This window comes from Embiotoca jacksoni, unplaced genomic scaffold (genome assembly GCF_022577435.1).
Source record: "Embiotoca jacksoni isolate LCO1_2020_lvr unplaced genomic scaffold, fEmbJac1.0.p SCAF_19, whole genome shotgun sequence".
Lineage (NCBI taxonomy): Eukaryota > Metazoa > Chordata > Actinopteri > Embiotocidae > Embiotoca > Embiotoca jacksoni.
The window spans coordinates 7,336,946-7,359,021 of record NW_027185329.1 but is presented as its reverse complement, the minus strand read 5'-3'; the positions used below and the strand labels follow the sequence as shown (position 1 = coordinate 7,359,021).

At 44.0% G+C, this 22,076-nt stretch overlaps 1 protein-coding gene across 4 annotated transcripts; it reads left to right on the top strand.

The window, feature by feature from the left end:
• The first annotated feature begins 827 nt into the window (after positions 1-827).
• Positions 828-21,848, top strand: crb1 (crumbs cell polarity complex component 1). 4 transcript variants are annotated; one of them, XM_069153277.1, is made up of 14 exons: positions 828-1,031; positions 3,561-3,797; positions 4,616-4,811; positions 4,946-5,079; positions 5,399-5,581; positions 7,486-8,451; positions 9,575-10,125; positions 10,530-10,695; positions 12,285-13,218; positions 14,265-14,309; positions 14,958-15,080; positions 16,216-16,342; positions 20,169-20,434; positions 20,590-20,677. In XM_069153277.1, the coding sequence occupies exons 1-13, from the start codon at positions 962-964 to the stop codon at positions 20,406-20,408; spliced, it is 3,972 nt and encodes a 1,323-aa protein (XP_069009378.1). In that variant the 5' UTR covers positions 828-961; the 3' UTR covers positions 20,409-20,434; positions 20,590-20,677. The 4 variants fall into 4 exon arrangements, with proteins under 4 accessions (XP_069009378.1, XP_069009377.1, XP_069009380.1 ...); XM_069153276.1 differs by having other exon boundaries at positions 4,940-5,079; XM_069153279.1 differs by lacking the exon at positions 20,169-20,434 and having other exon boundaries at positions 4,940-5,079; positions 20,590-21,848.
• The last annotated feature ends 228 nt before the right edge of the window (positions 21,849-22,076 follow it).

Genomic DNA, 22,076 nt, shown 5'->3' with positions numbered 1-22,076 from the left:
CACGTTGCTCATTTTAGCGGCAGTCGTTTGTTTTCTGCTCGTAATTTAAGCACAATAAAGACTTAAAACAGCCTACTTTTTTTATATTGAGATGTTGCTACATTTGTTGTAGTGCCAACAGCACAAAGCAATAACAAGAAGTATGAAAGGAACTCATATTTAGTTCGTTTTGGCTCTCTATTCCTTGAAATCTTTATTTGCAGATTGGCCTGTACGCCTCAGTTTCATTGATCGTTTAATATCATAAAATAAATTGAGATACCGTGAATGTAGCTTAAGGCTTGATAAACATTAAAATATATAAAACAAAAATGTATTTGTTTACTTTTTATTCGTTCGTTGAATCAATCTGTAATTCAGTTTTAATCATCGAGGTTTTAATCTGTGAAGTTTTTATTTTATTTTTTTCAAGATTGAATCAGCAGCCTAATTGATTTCTATTTTATTTTTAATTAATTAATTAATTAATTAATTAATTAAATTAGTAATTGTCTTATTTAATTATTCAAGTGTACAGACTCGTGGTTAATATAGGCTATAACCAGATATTTGGCCATATAGTTGGGTAGCCTCATCATTTATTTTTATTTTTTTTTGCGATACTCGTTATTTTGCAATAGCCAAATTATTTATTATCTACCACAAGTTATCCCTTTTCTTTCTGTCATGACTTGCTGTAACTCCCTCCCACGTAATCCTCCCTGTATGGGTTGGTGGGAGTGAGCAGCCCATTGAATGCACGATGTAGTCTTTTTTTTTTTTCTTTTTTTTTTTTTTTCATTTCATGTGTGATGGAGGCTCTTGATGGTGCTCCGGCCAGATGAGAAGTGTGCATCAAGTGCATCTGGAGTTGACAACAGCTGAGTCGCCCTCGGCATATGCAGCGCAGTCTAAGAAAAAGAGAGATCCGCGTTACGACTAGACGTGAACACAACGACCAGGATGGTTTCCTGTCGTGAATATGGATTTAATCCGTTATCATCATTTCCTTGCCTGCACAATCCTCATCTCATCACTGCTTGAGATAGTTGGTGAGTGACTGCGCTTTTTTTTTTTTTTTAATTTCCTGAGTTTCAGTTTTTGTTTGTAAATATTTAGTTTACTTCTTTAATGTCATGCTGCTGATCATCAGTAGCGCATGTGTAGACCTGTGTATTTTAACACTTTTTCCATTTGTCTAGCTTTGAAACCAGGTTCCAAGAAGGTTAGTTCCTCATGCATTCTCTCGTGTTTACAAGTGCAACACTCAAGCAAAATAGGCTGCTTTTATAAACACTGCTATGCAAATGTTTCATCAAACCTTAAAAGTAATTCAACTATGCAAAAATGTGATTCTATCTTCTGTGTGTTGAATTTGAGTTCGGCTTGCATTTCGATCAGTCCATGCTTGGAATTTCAATTACCAAGAATGGTGACATCATTGCCAATAATCTCTGCACATTTTCTAAAGACTGAAAAGCCAAAGATGACTAAAAGAGATCTAACAATGGGGGACAGCATCTTGACCCTGTGGGGACAGTGGGGGGTTGGGGTGGGGGGGCAAGTTAGGGCACAAAAGGAGGGTGTAATACATGCGTATGTGGCTTTCCAAAACAACCCAATAAGAACATGCGTTCTTATCACCACTGAAACAAACAGGCAGAGACACACAGCAGCAACATGCATCAGTCTGGAGATGTCAGGTGCCCCCACATGTGCTATTTGAGGGCCTCTAGATAGGGCCGAACAAAGACCCCTTTCGATGTAATTTGCATATGAAAAAAGCTTTACATGCTGTGGGAGGGGATGTGTGGTTGGATGGAGCTGTGCCTCAAACAGGCAGCAGTTCTGGCTCTGAATCTTTTGGACTCAAGGGAATATTGAAAGACCGGGACTCAGTAAAGAGCAAAACAGACACCAACTGTTATGACCTCCTTTAAAATACATGTCAAATTCTTTCCCAAAATAAGATCTGTTTTCTTATGAGCATAAATGTCTTATATGTATGCTACCCTCTGGAAAATGTGCCTCTAATTTGGCGTGAATTTAAAGGCTGATCCTTGTTGTAATAAGTGTTAATATACTGTAGGCATATGGTCAGCGCATTGCCACTGATACCCTTGATCTCCATCATACCCTCCGGGCATATGGCCCATACCTCAGTCACACTGAATCCGAGTCTAGACATTCATAAGCTGTCCAGGAGAACCATGCTGGCTGTCTGTGAAATTGATTGACCTCCACCAATGACAGAAGATTGGTGTCTGAGTTGGGGAAGATGGAGCACCATGTCTAATTTCCCTCTTCTACGTCTTTATAGTCTCTCAGCCTGATTGTGCTCTTGTAAGATGATTACCGCGCATCATTATTGGAATATCTCGCTTTCATCTCAGCAGGGCTACATTTATGGCCTCATAATGATTTTGAGTCTTTTTTGCACCCATCATGCAAAACACACTCCCCCACTTTCAAGTAGGCTACTTCTATATCCAGAATGCATTGCTTTCAAGCTGCAGTCTGATTGTCATCTAACAGAAGCAACACTTGTTCAGTTGATTTGAAGCTTCCTTTTTGTGTCATCACGCCTCTGTGTGCACACTTCAACACATTCCACGGATTACGAGGATCATTGCCTCTGAGCTGGTCCCATTTGTTCTGCCTGGAGTACGCCAGCTTCGAGATGCCTCGCCGGTAGCTATTTATCTTTGATGTTGTCTGGCATATGTAGGAGCTGTAGGGAGCAAGTCTCAAAGCAGACGTGATGTATGATTTTAGTCTCAAAGAGTAAAGAAAAAAAAGCAATGCTTCATCATTGGGTTGAGGTGTTCAAGAAGTTTGGCTGTGAAGGTCACAGAGAAGCAGTTTGAGTTTTTGAAGCTCGCCCGACCAGATCCTGCCCCAACAGATTTAGAATTTATACAAATACTATGTTATACTGTATAGAAGTTAGAGACATTTCAGGGGATGTTTAAGGGCTTTACATTTTCCAAAAACTATTCGGAAAATGCATTTCTTTTTTTTCTTTTTTTAGCTGTGAAGATTATACCATCCTTGCCAAACTCGATGCACCCATAACGTCCTTAAACATACGATTTCTGATGTTGTTCTAAGTCTTATTATTAATTCCAAAAAACACAAAATTTACGAGACGTTTGTGAGACATAAACTCAGAGCTCTGCAATTAAGTGTTTAATGTCCCGCTGATTGAAGCACACCACAATGTGTAAAAGGAAAAATGCCTAAAATCTTTGGTTGGATGTGGTCACCATGGAAATAAATTGAAAGCTGAAGCCGAACAGTGGATTCGGTTACCGTGGCAGCACCCACGACGCCTTGAGAGGCCCTTGAATACAAATTCCTTGTCGCAACAACTGCTTGCCAGTGTTTTTTTTTTTTTTTTTTTTTTTTTTATCAAAGCTGAGAAATAAAAGAGCTTCATGCCAGACGTGATCAAGTTTAAATAGCAATCAAGAGCAGGTCTGCTCCATGAGGGAAATGGAGGTCATCCGAGTGATTGTTTGGACCTTATGCTGAGCGGTCATCATCTGACATCAATATTTCAAAACATGATCTGTTCTTAGGTGCATCCTCCGACAACCTGCCTCTAACTGTGGACCAGTGCTACCCAAACCCGTGCCAAAACCGGGCCCTATGTCGAATCCGCGGCGACGGCTACTCCTGCTTCTGTGTGCCGGGTTTCCAGGGGGCTCACTGTCAGATTGATGTGAACGAGTGTGTTTCAGAGCCCTGCAGGAACGGCGCCACCTGCATGGACAGAGTGGGCACATTCTCCTGTCTGTGTTCTCCCGGGTTCAGCGGTGAGTATGGGTCACCCGTGAACACCTTCGAAGCGATACCACATCATTTAAATCTTAAAATAACAGACGGTTTTGTGACGTTTATGGGACCGAGAGATTTCTAGACATTTTACACTATTTGAGAAAACTACACAAGTGTTACCTCAGTTTGTTACATGTTAAAGGATCTAAAATGTGTCAGCTATATTGGCCAGAGTCTTCAATACATGCTCTATCTGAGGGTTTTATTCAGTCTCAATGAGAGTATGATGTGAAACATGAGAACTGAAAGTTCATAAGGGGCTCCCCCCCACTGCATCTGATAAAACAATGAATTCTTGGGATAATTAGGACAACCATTGTTTTAAATTCATTGATATTTATTCATGTTTTATGTCTCTCTAAATCTAGGCCACTTCTTTTAATGAAGTGAACTTGTTTAACCATTACTTATGAATCAGTCTGCTGAAAGGACCATTATAGTATTATGACTTAGACAAAATTGAGTATGAGGGACTCATTAGTTATCTAATTAATCATGCAGCTAATTTTGCCACATTTAGGTAGCAACATTTTTATCGTACTAGGGTTTATCTATTCATTCTTGTTGTATGCCTCCCACTTTTTTTAGAACGGTACTGTTGAGAAAAATTGAAGTACTCTATAGAATGTTTTTCAAGTTTAAGTGCAGGGAGAGGCCTCGCTGTGAGATTAAAGAACAATCCACACATGATCACAGCTAAGCCACATAAAAGCCGTATTCCTTTTCAACCTCTGCCCTCAGTCTACGTTGCAGGCTCATCTGCCCTCTGACATCTGCGTGGCTTTGATGTTCACAGGGGCCACTTGCGAGGTCCAGATTGATGAGTGTCCATCAGAGCCTTGTCTCAATGGTGGAAGTTGCCATGACTACACTGGTGGCTTCACTTGCACCTGCCTCCCCGGTTACCAAGGACAACGGTGCGAAATCAACACAAACGACTGCCAAGAGGAGCCATGCCAGAATGGGGCTGTGTGTATAGATGGGGTGAACGAGTAAGTGGCCCATCTCTGGTCTTTGAAAATAAGTCTCTCTTGATGAGACTCTCACCTGTAAACACAGACCGAAGGTTAGTAGTCTCATCAATATGAATCATAGCCGTCTTATTGTGTGATTGTCTCAGCTACAGCTGTGACTGCTCTCACACAGCCTTCACTGGCCGACACTGTGAGACACCTCTACCACCATGCCACTCTGAACCCTGCTTCAACAGCGCCATCTGTAAGGACCACCAGGGTAACTACACCTGTGAATGCTGGCCTGGTAAGTCAAGCAACTAATGTATAGTTTCATGTTATGGTGATTTTAAAGGAGACTGGAGATAAGAGGGAGAGATGATAAATGAGTAGAGCACAAGAGTGATCAAAGAGAGGAAGCAGTTTACGTTAAATTTATAGTGACATACAGCTGCTGATAAATTTGTATATTCACTGCAGTATCATAATGATCACCCCGTGTGTGTTTACAGGTGTCTATGTTCACATCACCTTATCTATGTATCCGAATGTATCTGCCCAGGACAATCTGACCATCATCCTTATACATTATTCCTACTAAAACACCATCTGCTTCATCATTCCAGGTTTTGAGGGCCGTCACTGTGAGATAGACGTCAATGAGTGTAGCAGCAGTCCTTGCATGCATGGCGGCAGCTGCACTGAGAGGTCGTGGGAGGCCTTCTACGGCAGAGAGCCTCTGCTGCCGGATCCTTATGACCAGCGACACGCTGCAGGTTTCATCTGCGTCTGTCCTCCAGGAACAACAGGTCGTTTTTTTTCAGATTGACCAAATTAAATTGATTACTTGTGGTTATTTAGTCCTTGTTAGCTTTTGGACATTCTGCTGTATGTAGGGACATTCTGCTGTATGTAGGGACTTGTTATTCATCCTGACACGCCAACAAAAATCACCCAAGTTGTGTGTAAACTTGTGTTTTAATTAGGGGAGTTTCTGATTGGAGCAACAGCAGGGTGGGAGGGTAAACTTAGACGGCGATGCTTTGATATTTTTTATATTACATTTTTCAAACGTTCATGTGAATGACAAGTGTAGAATCAGTACCACGGACAGCGGTCGGACCAGAATAACTGTGACAGTGCAGGCTCTCGAGTCTATCGCTGACTTTGTGATTTTGGTGAAGGGAGCCTTTAAAGGGAATATCTGTCAGGTTTGGAAATTTACTGACCTTTTTGCCCCCTAGTGGTGGTATAAAAAAAAAAAATGACACGGTGGCTAACTAATTCAGAGTGTGTGCCAATTTTCACTGGAATGTCTCACTTTTTGCAACAAAAACATAAACTATCATATTCTGAGTTTTATAAAGCCGTTTTCATCTTATTACTGTTACAGCTGTGTAATGCTCAAGTGATGAGTCTGTGGGATGATTTTGCACTATCTATTTCATGAGCAAAGTTTGTATAAAAAAAAAAAAAGCATTTGGTTAGCAGATAAAAATGACTTAAAATACTCTATAAATTAGTATCATTCACATATATAACATACATTTTGGGGGGCTTTCACGTCCACAGAACCATTGTTTGCAGTGACGGTTCATCAAATACAACTGTTTTGGTTGCAAAAGCATAATATTCTGCTTACACAAGACTTGATCGGCCGGTGTAGGTAAGACTATGAGCTTCTTAGAATTGTGTTCTAAAAATTAACTCTCTGCCAGTTGCAGTGGCAGTGACTCAGTGAGGGGGCCAAATAGCATTAGCTTAATCCAACGGATCTGGCTTTGCTGGTCTCCTGACTGAAGCTATTCAGCCCTCTGTCGTTCAGACGAGTAGACAGGGAGTAAAACCTCCACCAGGAAGGCCTGTATGCACACGCAGACTACTATGGTGCAGTTAGACAAGTTTGGGGCTGTTCTGGGGGAAAACGTGACGGCATGATGTGGACACCCGCACCATGGATTTGGGGGATTTTGTTGCTTGGAACAGGTAACACCACGGCTTGTTGTTTATAAATAGAATTTGTATAGCTATTACACAATACGCATTGAATCACTGTGTTCTTTTATCTTTCTTTCCCACGACATTAAAACAGGTGACTTCATTGAGATGCACCGAGTTCACTGAAGTAACAATGCAGCTTTTCCACAGCACAGAGTACTGCAGTGTACTCAAGTACTTAAACTAAATGGCTTAATTAATGCATTCTCTTTGGATTTCAAATCTTAAATCATTGTCAACAGTATACATTTCAAATGCCGATTTAGCATCTATAGCACAATAACGCTTGTAAAGCCTTCTGGAGACAAACATAAACAAACAGACAAACAACACTAAGAGGATAATACATGGACAAGTTGAACGTGTCTAATCATAGTTACTCTTATCTGTGTGGTGTAGAGAGTAGAACACAACAGTGGCATCGAGAGCTGGGTTTAGTACCTGACAGTTTTAGGTCAGATTGGGCGAAATTGACTATGTTCAAAGGTATTTTTCAGGCGCTAAAGATAAAGAAGATGAATAAATAAGAAACCCGGATACCAACAAAATATCAAAGACGCAAATCTTTTTTCTTACAAGATAAACAACAATAATAATAGTAATCATTTTTACTGAACAGAATACTCAGTAGCCAACCCAAATTATGTCTACAAACTTAAGTCGTAACCAAGTTTAAGTGTGTTTGTGTGACTTTACTTTATTCTTCTGCTGACAGGTTCCCTATGCCAGGAGGTGATAAATCACTGTGAACCCAGTCCATGTCAGAATGGGGGTCGATGTGAGAGCCACGTTGGAGGCTACGTGTGCCACTGCCTCACCCAGAGTCACGATGTTATTCTTTACGGTGGTGTTAACTGTGATGTGAAGTTAGTGGGCTGCAAGGGCCATGAATGCCAGAACCACGCCTCCTGCTCTCCTTTTCTGTTGGACGGGACTCACGTATACACCTGCAGCTGCTCACCTGGGTACACTGGACCTCTCTGTAAGACCCCCACCACCTTTTCCTTTGAACGCAAAGGCTACTTGCTGCTGCAGAATCCCCTGGTGGATGCTGAGGTGACCTGCAACATCACCCTGAGCTTCAAGACTGTTCTGCCCCGAGCGGTGTTGTTCCAGCGGAGCACTGGGGGCCTGCTGCTGAGCCTGGAGCTGGAGGGGAGGCAGCTATGTCTTACATTGACGAGGAAGGCCTCCACTGAGGATGAAGCAGAAAGCCAAAGCCAGGTTCTGCAGCTTCAACACAATGTCACGGATGCAGAGTGGTACACTGTGGAGGCTGTGCTCGGAAAATGGGTGCTGAGCCTTAAACTGCAGGGTAATGCTGGGAGCTGTGCGAGCCAGTCATGCCACAAGGTGGCCCCACTCCAGAGCACCCTGGCTTGGCTTGTGACGCCTCCTCAGAACACTTTCATTGGAGGAGTACCTCAGGACTCAAATGGCCCCAGTGAATACTCTGCATTTCCTGCATTCATTGGCTGCATGCGGGACGTGTTCGTGGACGGGCAGCTTGTCGTCCCGGAGGAATGGCTGAGCGACTCTGCTGTTAACGTGTCCCCCGGCTGCAGCCACAGGGACCGCTGCCTGGATGTGCCTTGCCAAAACAGAGGACAGTGTGTAAACCTGTGGCAGAGCTACCAGTGCCGGTGCCCGAGGCCTTATGAGGGGCAGGACTGTGAAGAGGGTATGTTCACAAGTGTGAAATGATAGACTTTGACATGCGGAGAAATTGGTGTGCCAAATAGCAGAAGCACAGTGTATAAATTGGGAGTAGAGTACCAATATTATAATTTTTTTTTTTTGTGAACACAAACAAATCCATACACTAAAAGCCGATACGAGACTAACAAGAGTCTTTAGGCTTTACGCTAACGTGATTAATTAAGATGGGAGAAAGAAGTACCAGGTCATTTTCACCACATTTCCCAAGTGGGTAATTAAATATAACTATCAGTTGCTGGTGTGTAACTGAAGATAAGGGGCAGAGGTGAGGTCAATCAAAACTCACGCTAAAGGACAGAAGAGGACATCCTCTTATCGTGCTGGATTAAGGATGTAAGGGATTCTATTTTGGAAATCATCAGCACATGCAAGGAAATGCCACACTATCTAATCGACTACTGGGATCAGCGTGTCAGATGCAGCAATGAAAGAGTTATTCATGAACTAGTTTTAGCTTTGGATTTCACTGCAGTTTCCCCTGAGAATATTGTATACTTCCGTTTTTCCACTGTGGATATCTAAAGCCTTTTGAGTCTATCTAAGAAGATTACAGATTTCTGAGGGGATGTTGGCACACATATTTACTAACACGTGAACAATTGCAAAAAGCATGCACACTCAAAATATCCACAAACACACACACACACACACACACACACACACACACACACACACACACACACAGAATATTACATAAGGTTTTGGGTTTAAGGACTTGTCGCCCTTTCTGCTTGAGCCTGTTTTTGTTTCAGTGTCCTGCCTGTGTAATAACCCACAGTGGAAAATGCTGACAGCGGACACAGACCTTACACTTCATGGGGGCTGGTGGCCGCTTAAATTTCATCTTCCTCAGCCTGTTCTTTAGGGACCTCAGCATAAAGTGCTTCAATGTAGTTTTCTTTCCTTTTCCTTAGTTGAAATTATGCAGAAACCCAAATCTATCATGAAGCTCTTTTAAATAAAAAATAGGTTCTGTGGTCAGCACAGATAAAAAAAAAAAAAAAATTTCCCCCTCTGTTATCAAGCTCTTAATGCATGTTGTCCAAGCTGAAGATGTTTTCCTTCAACCTTCTCCCTTTTTGCAGAACATGTGACCGCTCGCTTTGGGAACGAGGACTCTCACAGCTACGCAGCGTTCACCATCACCGATGATCTGGGTCACAACCTCTCCATCTCGCTCTTCCTGCGTACACGGAGTTCCAGCGGACTCCTCCTGGCGCTGGCCAACAACAGCAGCCGGTACCTGCAGATGTGGCTGGAGGACGGCGGGGTCAGAGTTCGGCTCAATGACTTGGAGAGCCTGAAGGCAGAGAGTGCGATTGATGATGGAGAGGTCCACTTTGTGAGTGTAGAGGTGGTGAATGGTCGTGTGACTCTGTATGTAGCAGCTCAGAAACAGGGTGACGTGGAGGTTAGGACAGTCAGCGTCCAAGCAGGCGATACGGTGTATGTGGGAGGTTTGCTGGAGACGAACGCGACTGCATTGTTTGGTGGTTATTTCAAAGGCTGCATCCAGGACCTGAGGATCAGTGACAGGAGGCTGCAGTTCTTTGGACTGGACACCTCAGTGAGATCCTATCCTCTTGAATTCATGGAAAATGTGACCACTGGCTGCTCTGGAGACAACGCCTGCAGTGTGAGTGAACACCTGGACACAGAGAGTGTTGGTGCCTCATACAGAGCTGTTATTTTGTTTTCATCTTGTGTAACTGCTGGTAAATCTGCATGTGCAGACATTAACACTATTAATTCAGGACCTAATCTGAATGTAATTTTTCATCTTCACTAAAGTCAAAGAAAGTACTCACATGTTCACAAATATTAACTCGCATATCACACCAACTAAGAAAATAATCAGAATTCACAATGCATATGTAGTAAATTCTTCAAATGTTGAAAAAAAAAAAGTTAAAATAACTGCAATACTAATACACCAAGTAATCAAAACAAACAGTAGGTAAATTAAGATTCTTTCAAATAAAATTTAAAAAAAAAGAGTAAATTACACCCTAAAACAGACTCTCTCTATTACTTCCTCAGAGGAATCCCTGTCTGAATGGGGGGATGTGCTTTTCCAAGTGGGACGACTTCACCTGCACATGCCCGCCCAGCACTGCAGGGCGGCACTGTGAAGAAGTACAGTGGTGCGAGCTGTCACCGTGCCCCATAGATGCCGAGTGCGTGATGCTGAACCAGGGATACGAATGTAAGTGACCTCCAAGAATTCAACAGTCACAAGCAGGGCTGTTTTTTTTAATAACTCGAAACGGCCATAAATTAAGTCACAAACTGAAGGTCAAGCTGCAAATCTGGTTTAAACCAGAACAAGGGTCTCCAACCTTTTTTTTCCTCCAAGATCTACTTTGACAAAAGGAAAGTGTCCGAGACCCACTCGTGTTTCGTACCATTTGTTCACGTTGCTGAGCTTCACCCAAATCAGCTCAATAAGCTTCTCTTATGTGAACAATAACAAATTTATACCCTTCACACACACTTTGAAAAATGTCAAATGAAGCCGTCTTATATAAGATCTATTAAGGAAAACAGAGTGTTTCCCCTTCAATTGGTACCCCCTGCTCCAATTCTAAAACACAATTCTAGGTCAAAACCTAGTATACGACTGGACCCTGTTTGAAACTGGAGAGCTTTTAATTTAGAAGAGTTACGTCATTCAGCTAATCTGCGGTGTTACTTTGATCTCTCACTAACGGTGACAAACACTTCCTTTACAGCTCTGACCCCGCCGCTGCGGTCCAGCCGAAAATATTGTAGGCTATTTATCTTCTTTACCTAATTTATGAGCACTGTTGTCTTTCCAGCTCAGTGTGCGAGTCTCTGCTTTATTTGGCAGGCTCGTCGCAGGTCGCTCGAGTTAAAGTCCTCTGATCTCTGTACGTAAGTCACCCTGTGACAGACCTCTGCTGCACTCAAGGGGCGATTATCCACTCGTTAATCGATGGCGTTAAGAACGCCATTTTCTCTGGAAGGTTAAAAAAAACAAAAAACAAAAAAGCTTAAAAGGATCGCCAAATACACCTGGGCGACCCGCTCAAGTATGTCTATAAATGGGAAGCGCTGCATGTCTTTTTGAACCTTCTGCGATCTGCTCAGATCTACTCGCGTCTTACTGGTAGATTGCGATCTACAGGTTGGAGACCCCTGGACCAGAGCATTAACATGGCACAGCATCAGAACATGTACCCTTTGTATTTGTGGAAATTGTTTCTTTTTCCATAATTGAGACATTTGAAGGCTCCGGGGGGGGGGGGGGGGGGGGGGGGGGGGTATAAATGTGTCTCCTTCTTAGTTACATTAAAGCCCTTAAACCCAAACGTGGAGTTGTTTATCTCTATTTTACGGTAAATGCATGTTACCTAATCCTTCACCTTTCGAGTGTAATCAGTCATGAATTGGCCACTATGTAACCGAGTGATACAACACTGGTAATTATATACCGGCCTCAATCTGTCCACACGGTGCTCTCTGTGTGCTCCGTAAGTAGGTTTGGCCAGAGGCCAGCTTATCCCTTTTTTTGCTGGGATTAGTGATGATTTGGCGTGTTACCCGTCTGTTTTATAAGCCTCTTCTTTTCCATTTATGAGGTCATTGAGGACCAAATACCTCCTCCTTGACGTAATTCCACTAAATTAATTTCAGAGCTATCAAACAGTGCTAAATAATGTCTGTTCACTTCAGGATCTTTAATTTCGAGATCCCCACTCTTGCCTCATGCCCTTGTGTGAAATCAGATGCCAACAAAGTGGATAAAGGTTTTTTTTTCTTTTGGTTTTGTAGGTTACTCCAATGCAACTTTCCTGAATGACGCCACTGTGTTTTCCTACCGGGGAAATGGCCACATATCCCGCAACCTAACTAACCTCTCCCTAAACCTGCGCACACGGAAGCATAACGCAGCAATCCTACATGCAGAGAAGGGCTCATCTTTCATCACGGTCTCGGTCCAGGATAGCTACCTCTTCATGGAGCTTCAGAGCACCTCTGAGGAGGTGGAGGAGGGACAAGAGGGGGTGTCTACAGTCAGCCTGGGCAGCAGGCAGAGTGTCAGCGATGGTGAGTGGCACAGTATCCACTTGTTTATGGCAGCACCGTGGGTGCAAACCTCTCGGTGGACTTTGGTGCTGGATGAAGAAATAGAGGAAGCCAGTACTTCCAGGAGACAAGGAGGCAACCTGGACTTCCTCAGAGAAGGCGTGGACATCTTCTTGGGGGGCCTGGCCCCTGATGCCGGCTGGTCCCTGGCCGGTTGTCTGGGCACGGTGGAGCTGGGTGGCATTCCCCTGCCTTACTTCAGCTCCTCTGACGTGAACCTGCCGCGCCTGCAGAAGGAGCAGTTCATCCAGACATCGCTGAATCCAGCACTTGTTGGCTGCAGGGGGGCCCCCGTGTGTGAGCCCAGCCCCTGTCTGAATGGGGGGGGTTGCCAGGACCTCTTCAACACCTACAACTGCAGCTGTGCAGAGGGTTGGGCCGGGAGACGCTGCGACTTCTTCATAGACACCTGTGCTTCGAACCCCTGTGTTCACGGAAACTGCAGCGTCAACGGGCTGACCTACGAGTGCGCCTGCGACTTCGGCTACGCGGGCGTGGACTGTGAAGAAGAGGTTGACATGTGTGAAAACCACCTGTGTGCCCACGGAGGCACGTGTCTGCACGGGCCAGACAGGTACGCCTGCCTCTGCCCCGAGAACTACACCGGACCCCTCTGCGGGTAAGTCCACATGAAGAAGCAAACCCATTACATGAAGGGGAATCAAAAAGTTCCGAAACGGCTCCCGTTGCGCACGAATGGAGCGCAGAACCGTGACGTTCACGGATCGGCAGGAAGCTTTAACTTTCATAAGTAGCTATTCCAAGTTATGTTGCTTTCTCAGAATCAGTGGTACCTGCACATTTGCAATTTCTCTGTGGACATGAGTAGAGACCGCGCATCAAGGCAACAGAGACCCTTGAAATGTTTTACGTAAAATTTGACGTGCATTCTTTGCTCAAGTTTCAGGTCCGTGGTGAAATTGTGCACGTACCAGTGGTCACAGAAACGTGAATAACAAAAGGTGCTGATGTCGATCGAGAGACGTAACCTGGATGACTTACTCACGAAGATCATTGCCTCCCTCCGTGCGCGTCACTGCGCTGCGCTCAGTTCGCAAACTAATTGTTTGAACCACCCTCGTGAATATTTCATGCTCCGTCGATGGCTTTACTTTCCTACGAACAACACCAAGGGCTTAGTTAGTCGACACAAAATACACAAATAATTGCTCCAAAATTGCAGAGACAAGGGACCCGCGCCACAACAACACAGACAAGATCCTTCACTGTAAATGTTTCCACATCTCTGCCTCTGTTCAGCATTTCAACCACGCCTGCAGTGAGCGCCTCAGAAGCTGCATTTCTATTCTAGTGTCAGCCAGAAAAGGCCTCAGTCTGCCGTGGTGTCTCACTACACAAGGCTCTCTGGTTCAGCGCCAGTTTCTTCCCCCTGTCATCTACCGTTTGCCTCGGAGAACCAGCAGGGGAACGCCTCCAAGCATTTATCCTGTAAACACACAGCCTCTTGCATTTTTGCCTCTTTTGCACATGGAAAACCTTTGCAAGTGTCGCGCTAAGCAAGACACCAGTCAAGCGATCTCCCTTTACTGGGAACATCTCCGCTGTAAAGTTTTCATCAAAATGACTTCCTTGTTGTTTGTCTCTGTTTGCGCCTCTTTCTTCCTCCTTTCACCATGTTTTTTTTTTTTTTATGTTTCTCTGCAGTGAACGCATTGAAGAGATTCCGTGGTACATTGTTCTCAGAAATATGTGAGTTTTTATTTTTTTTATTTCTCATGTGTTCCCAGGTGTTTGTTTCCTCTTTGATATTTGTCTCTCAAATGTCATGTACGATGCCTACTGTTTTTTTTTTTTGTTGTTGTTCAGTTGTGTGCAACAAAATGCCAAGCAAAGCAAATATTAACACTCCCTGTGATATTGCTTTAAAATGAGCCAAACACTTTTTCAAATGAGTGACAGCTGCAGTTTAAAATGATTCCTATCATCTACATCCAAGCTTCACCTACTAAAATTGTACATTTTCCAAAGTCAGTGTGTATTTTGTAACTATTAAGGGATGAATCTCAAGTTGCCAAAAGACAGAGCTGCTGCGCTTCAGGCAAATATGAGGTTCTAGATGTCGAAGAGAAATAGAGATTTGACATCCTGCTGGTGAACAGTGGCCAGAGATCTTTAATCTTATTATCCCGGTCGCCTCCTAAGCCTCTTTGTCTCCCCTGCTGGGACCAGTAAGAGACCAAAACAAGTACGCTCCTGCCTGGCTGAATCTTCTACTTCCGGCAGACATAAAGCCGCAGAAACTGCTGCACATAACGTGAACATATTGATACCTGCTACAGCTTTAAGCAAAAACACAAACAACACATGTATTTACCTTCTTGTTTTGTCTTCTTCCAGACGGCCCAAGCTTCCCGTTTCCGTGTGCGGAGATGACACCAGAAATTACACCTGCTTCAACGGAGGCAACTGCACCGAACGAGAGTTGACCTGTGACTGTCCACCAGGCTTCACCGGCCACCGGTAAGAAAGACAAAGAAAAAAAAAAAAACACGCAAACAATTGGGAAAAAAAAAAAACGTGAATAAGTAAACGGATCCAGACCAGAAGAAGAGACTGAGAGTAGAGATGTATTGTGATTGATTTAGTACAGTGGCACCTGCATCAGGTGATTGGCATTCACTCATTCACTGACTGACGAGCACCGGCCATTCATATTCATGCAGTTAAATGTAGACTGTTGCTGCCTTCAAATGGAGTCATACTTACTGTGTTTGCGAGAGGAGTTCGTATAACCGTCTCCCTCTTGTGGTATTCTTAACTTTACCTCGTCATTTTCTGAAAGGTCCCAAGTTGTGATGTTTACACAAAAATCCTGCAGGCAATGAAGTTTATTTTTTGTTGGATAATAATCTAATATTGTAATTTTTTTCAGTTTTTCTTTATAATTTAATAATACTGTGGAAAATGTTGACGTTCCGACGGCCTCTGTCGTTGCGCCTTCGCATACCCTGCATTACTCTGTGTTGCAGTGGTTAGCACTGTCGTCTCAGCTATAAGGTTCAGGTTCGAGCTTTGGCTAAAAGGATAAAGTAGGTATTGATAATGGATGGATGGATATCCTGCCTTACGTTACCAGCCTGTGTTGGATTGCTCGACTGCTGCCGCTGTCCGTGTTGTCGTTGTCTACCGACGTCGTTCCACTTGAAGGCAGCGAGTGTCTCAAATTGCATACTATATATATTTTGGTCAATTTATTTAAAGATAAAAGTTTATGTCCTCTGTTTCACGCACACTATAAACATACTGATGTTTTCTAACTCACAACAGAAAACATAGACGCTTTTGCGTGGACGTGTCCAACTTGTATTTGTAAACTGCAGCGTTCTGCAGCTTCATCGGCCACCGATTTCAGTAGTTTGAATAGGTTGGTGGCTCGTCCTTTTCCGCCACGGAGCCGAGATGGAGACAGTTGAGAGTGAAATGTGTCCAATATTTCACAGATATGAGTACCCCACCCTGGTGCCCGTAGCGCACTACATGACTTAACTAAGATTTAAAATGCCCGTTTATGAGGTGGAGCAGAGCCAAGATTCTTTGAGCTCTTGAAGATCGGAGCTGTTCCTCTCAACACTCGGCTGTGCTTCTGTGTCTGCAGGTGTGAGCGGGAGTTGGATGAGTGCAAGTCCAACCCCTGTCTGAACGGAGGCTACTGCCGCAACCTCATCAACAAGTTTGTCTGTGTGTGTGACATGAGCTACGCGGGAGACGTGTGCCAGACGGACGTAAGCGACGTTTACTTTTATGTGGCTGTGCTGCTGTGGCAGAACCTCTTCCAGCTGCTCTCCTATCTCATCCTCCGGCTGGACGATGAGCCGGAGGTGGACTGGGGAGGGAACGACTGAGTCTGTGATTGTGTGTCTGCACTTGTGTCTGGGACTGTTTGCGAAAGCGGGCGCGGAGAGGGATCTGAAAGATTTCTATCGATGATTGATTGATGGTAAAAGATGAAAAAGGCCGGTAATTTTCCATGCAAAGCAAAGCGGAGATATTTATGAGCAGCACAGTAGGGATTTCTCTAGTTTGACTTCAGGTTAACGGTAAAACAGAACTGTTTTGTGCCTTAAAATGATACTTTGGTGATCAGCAGCACCTTATTCAGTATATGTGATGTTAATACTTAATGATAGTATCTAAGTAGCCATTTAACACTAATCAATAAGCAATTACCTCTTATAAAACCAGCTCATAAGAATTAGTGTTTGCAACTACAGTAAAGGTCAATTTTACTGTCATGTTCATACAACTTATTATATCGATGAAATAGTCCAAAAAAAAATTCAATTTAAATTGGGGATTTGCTTCAAAATTCAATCAATATAAATTTGTTATTAAACTTGGTGGCGATTAATGTCTTGCAGATTAATCAAATAATCGTTAAAGCACAAACCTGCGCAGGAGAAGTATTATTTAAAGGGAAAGATGGTCTACATTTAATCACTCACTTTTTGGTGAGGAAGGGAGCGTTATGACATGCGAGTTATTTATAATGCTCCCCGCTGAAGATATCCTGTCAGTCTTGTCTGAACTGGATTTTGGGAGCTCCACACGGATGAATTTGTGAACTGTGAAAAACAGTGTTGTAGTTGCAAAGGCACCTGGAGGGGCTGGAAGACGACAAGATGTCTCGCTTTGTTCTTGATGTGCGTTCAGAGCACTGCGGTGACTGACTGACTGACTGACTGACTGACTGACTGCTGTGTGTTGTTTTGTACCAAAGAAGAAGCTCTGCATCTCTAAACCTTCCTGTCGGAGCCAAAGATATTTTAAGCCCATATTCTCCGCGGCTCTGCTTGAACGCTACCTATCGACGTTTACCTCCCTGTTGTGGTCAACGTTTCATACGCCCTAAATCATTGCACTGCATTGCATATGTGTCTCATGGTAGACCTGTGTGTGTTACTGTTTGTCTTTCATTCTCGTTGTGCTGACATCATGCTGAACGATCCATGTATGACTGTACCTTCTTGCTTGTCCATGTTTCCTCCATCATATTCGATCTCTGCGTCCTGTCTGCCCCGTCTCTGTCCGTCTTAGTTGTTGTCAAATAAAAAGACAAATTATTTCTTATCAGCCTTGATTTGTTGTCTGTCCTCTTTTCATCGCTGCTTTTTCTCTCCCGCAGCCACACGCTTGTTTCATTTTCTTCCGTTTTTCACATCTAGTACAAACTGCAGATGAAGGTCCAAAATAATTTCCATTGATTTTCTAACTGCGTATCAGTGTGTGCGTGCGTGTGTGTGTGTGTGAGTGTAAAGGTCAGCTGGCGACATCAAACATAGACACTTAATCCCCTGTAAGAAGATGTAGTGAGTATATCCCAGAATAACCTGAGTTCATAGACACACAGTATTCTCTCTGACACACACAGACACGCAGCGAAGGCCCAGTGCTGCAGTATTTGTTCAGAGGCTATTTTGTTTTATTAGCCAGAAGGCTCCGTCCTTATTTAACGTGACCACGCCCCTGTGGACGAAGCAGTTTTTCTTAAAAGTCTGGTCTTAAAATAGTAGGCAGGTATCTGTGTGAAATTTGAAACAAGTTTTGGCTGACTGTTATCATTTTCCATTTCATACCGGTCAGTAGGAAATCTCGCTGATGCGCTTTTAATTGAAGGGATGGAAAAATGGTATTGTAAAACCTCAGCTGAGGATCATACGAGGCTTCAGCAGGCCTCAACAGACCTTCTAGTATAAAATTCCTTCAGTGTTTTCATTACAAGCTGCAACATTACAGAAATAATAATACAAGGATACAAAAGTTTATACAACAGAGACTGTAATTACAGAAGATATTCTTCTTGATTTGGAGAGCTGAATCCTCTTATTAACTGCAGGTACAATTTAGAATACATTTGAAATTGCAGGAGGATTGATTCTATCCCCACTCACTTAAATCTAATAACCACGATGAGAAGGGGGAAAAAAGAAAAAAGGATTCAATGTAACAAAATCACACATTGATGTAATGTACACTTACTTTTCAGAATATAGTGAATATGCAGTGGCATTCGTCCCTTGTACACCTGCCACCTCTCTTCTATCTTGTATTTTTCAGCTTGTGTGTGTGTGTGTGTGTGTGTGTGTGTGTGTGTGCGCGCGCGTGCGTGCGTGTCTGTGTTTGTCCTTTGCAGGCACAGGTAGCCTTAATGGTGAGGAAAGAGGAGGGAGGAAATGGGGAAGCAGTTTTTCCATGTTGGCACTGATGTGGCCATCCTTTGAGAGCTCAGGAAGCAGAGAGGAAGAAATGTGCTTTGCCAGCAAAAAAAAAAAAAAAAAAAAAAAAATCAGCATCTGGTGCTGAAGTGCAGTTTCAGCAGAGAGCTGGTGGCATTCACAGAAGTTCGGTCTGCTTCACAGAAACGTATGAGGGCAGCTTATCTGGCGCGCACACGCACGCACACACACACACACACACACACACACAGCAGGTTGATAGTGCTGACAGCAGGGAAGCATTGCTGCCGTCTCCGTGCTGCTCTGCCGAGGCTTCAGGGTGGCCTCTCCGTGTACCTTAGAGACTGGTTAGTTAGACATCTCTGTGTCGGTGTGTGTGGCAGTCAGTGACTGATGGCGGGTCCTGGCTGCAGGCTCCTCCGGCTCGCTCGTGTCACACTCGCTCTGACAGCCAAGTGTGCTGCAGTGACAGGTAAGCACTTTCCAGGAGTCAACAAAAGAACCTGTAGCGAGGTAGAGAAAGTCTAATGTCTACAGCGTCAAGCACGAGTTATTTTCTGCCTCGGGATATGGATGGTTGTATTTTCATTAGAATTATGTTTCCCTGTTGATTGCTCGCTGTAAACTTTGCTGACTTCTAAGATTATTTTTCGCAGCCTTGTGTAACCTGACAAGTTCAGTGAGAAGCTTTAGTTATGAGGAAGCTGTCAGCGAGGACTTCATGTGTTCTGCAGTGAGACTTACAGCTGTTGTAACCTCGCAGCAGCCACTCAGAGCGTCACAACTATCACTCCAACCACGACCGCCGATGTAAGTGCACCTGCTCTGCTCTCTGCTGCCGGCTAATGAACATTAACAATCACTCACCTGCTGCACTCGGAGGCTTTGATTCATCTTGATTCACTTGGGTCTGATTGGTGACAGACATCTGTGTGTTGGGACACTGTAATTGCGTTTCTAGTCGGTGCTGAAGCTGCTCGTGTGTGTTTTGGTTGTGTGTGTGTGTGTGTGTGTGTGTGTGTGTGTGTGTGTGTGTGTGAAGATCAAAGGGCCACAAAGCTGTATGTTAAATATGAATGTTAGTAGGTTTCACAAGTCATTAAAGCGCCTGGATACAAATCAGACACTTCATGTAAAGCAGCTTTTATTCCTGCTTTAAACGAGTGAGTGCCTGTGTGTGTGTGTGTGTGTGTGTGTCTGTGTGTGTGCGTGTGTGTGCGTGCGTGTGTGTGTGTGTGTGTGTGCAAGTGAGCTATTTTGGGTGTGTGAGTGTGTTTCTGGCAGTTTGTTGTGTATGTGCGGACGGGATCATCAGGCAGCATCTTGCCTCTATGTGTGTGTGTGTGTGTGTGTGTGTGTGTGTGATCCTTCACAGACGGAGCGTGCTCCATACAGCTCGCGGGTGGCTGCCGTGCTGGCACCGTGTCTGGTTGGCTTGGCGATAGCGGTGATGCTGGGGCTGGCGTTCGCCGCAGCCAAGCTGAAAGAGAGGCGGCAGACGGAGGGAGGTTTCGATCTGCAGCAACTCGAGGCTCCTGGTGGTCGCAACCCACCTGCTGAGCTGGGAAACACATCCATCAGCACTTTGGCAGCACGCGTGGAGCGCCTGGTGTAGTGCAAAGGAGTCGGGAGAGGAAAAGTGTGAGAGTGTGAGGGGAGGGATGGGGGGGGGGGGAGAAAAAAAAATAGTGTGTGAGAGAGATAGAAATAAACCATGTGCGAGTATTGTCTGAGCATCTTGTTTTAAAATTTCCAGGAGACGCTTACCTCTCCGACTCTGTCTCACTTCCCTGCAGCTGACCTCTGAGGGTTTGACCTCTGACCTCTTGCTGTCCATCAGTCTGGCATCCGTCATCCTGCTGCTGGTGCTCGTCTCCACCTCCGTTGGCCTGGCGATGGCGCTCAACCGCCGCGCCACCCACGGCACCTACAGCCCCAGCCGGCAGGAGAAGGAGGGTTCGCGGGTGGAGATGTGGAGCATCACTCAGCCTCCGCCTGTGGAGAGACTGATATGAGAGGGGGGCAGTGTTCACTCGCAGGACGATAGTACCGACAGTTAGAAAAGAAAACGACACCATGAAACATGCCTGATGTAAACCTGGCTCAGTTCGGACTGACAGTCAGGTACCCGCATGGAAACATGGCCGCCACCTCACAGCGCCCCCCCCTTTTAAATCCCCGCCGTCTTTCTTCATTTGCATATACGCACATGCAGGAATACTGTCGGAGATCCAGCGACACTATTTTGGTGTGACTGTGTGGTTCAACCATCTTCCTGTGATGTTTAACACCTGGGTTTCACGGTGCAGAAGTACATCCATATAAGTGAAAAGTTTTGAGTGGTGAAGGTATCGAGTGAGCCACATCTTCGTGTCTGAGCCATACTTTTAGGATTGATGGACGAGCCAGCGCTCAAAGGAAAAACTGGTTGGACTTTGGTGCAAACGAACAAGTTGAATTCATTTCAGGATGTTCCTGATTTAAAGGATAAAGCGGCATTATTTTATATTTCTCTTAACTGTAAGGGAATCCCATTGTACGATCAAAACCAGCTGTGCTGCTCCTCCTCTCTGTAACCGACAGAAGACATCAAATATTTTTAGGGCCACAAAGTTACAATAGTTGTTTTGTTTTGACCTTTTAGTGGCATTTATTTACAATAGGAACAAACTATATCATCAGATTTCTGATTTCCATCCATAATTATTTATTGCAGGAAAATGCCTCATATAATTCTTTGTATATTACATGTTCATACAGAGTGCTGCTGCCAGTATTGATTTATTTTCATTTTCAGTGAACAATACCTTTCGTCACCATTTTTAAACAGTCCAGTTTCGGGATTAGCTGCACGAGACAGGAGTCGTTTCTTAGAGGCTGATTGTATATTGATAGAAACAAGAACTGTCTAGACTACATTGTCGATGATGTGTAAATACTGTCATGATTATTTTGTATTTTAAACTGTGAATTTTATTTTCTACTTTTGATTGTTGGTAACTGTATATCGAGAATCTGCTGCTTCATTAAACTGAATTCATTTGTTTTAATTTAATTCATTACCAATATTTGGATGCAGCGGTAAGAAAATTATATTTTCATGTTTGCTTAATGAATAAACCAACACGATGCTATTCACCCTGACCTTTTCCAGCAGACCGGAGGTATCTGCATTTTGTTCAGGGTCGGATTATGCAGGGAGGTCAATGGTCAGGGAGTCAACAGCTAACCAGTACCCTTGTACTGAACTCTGCCTTGGATGAAACACAATGTTATTGAAAAA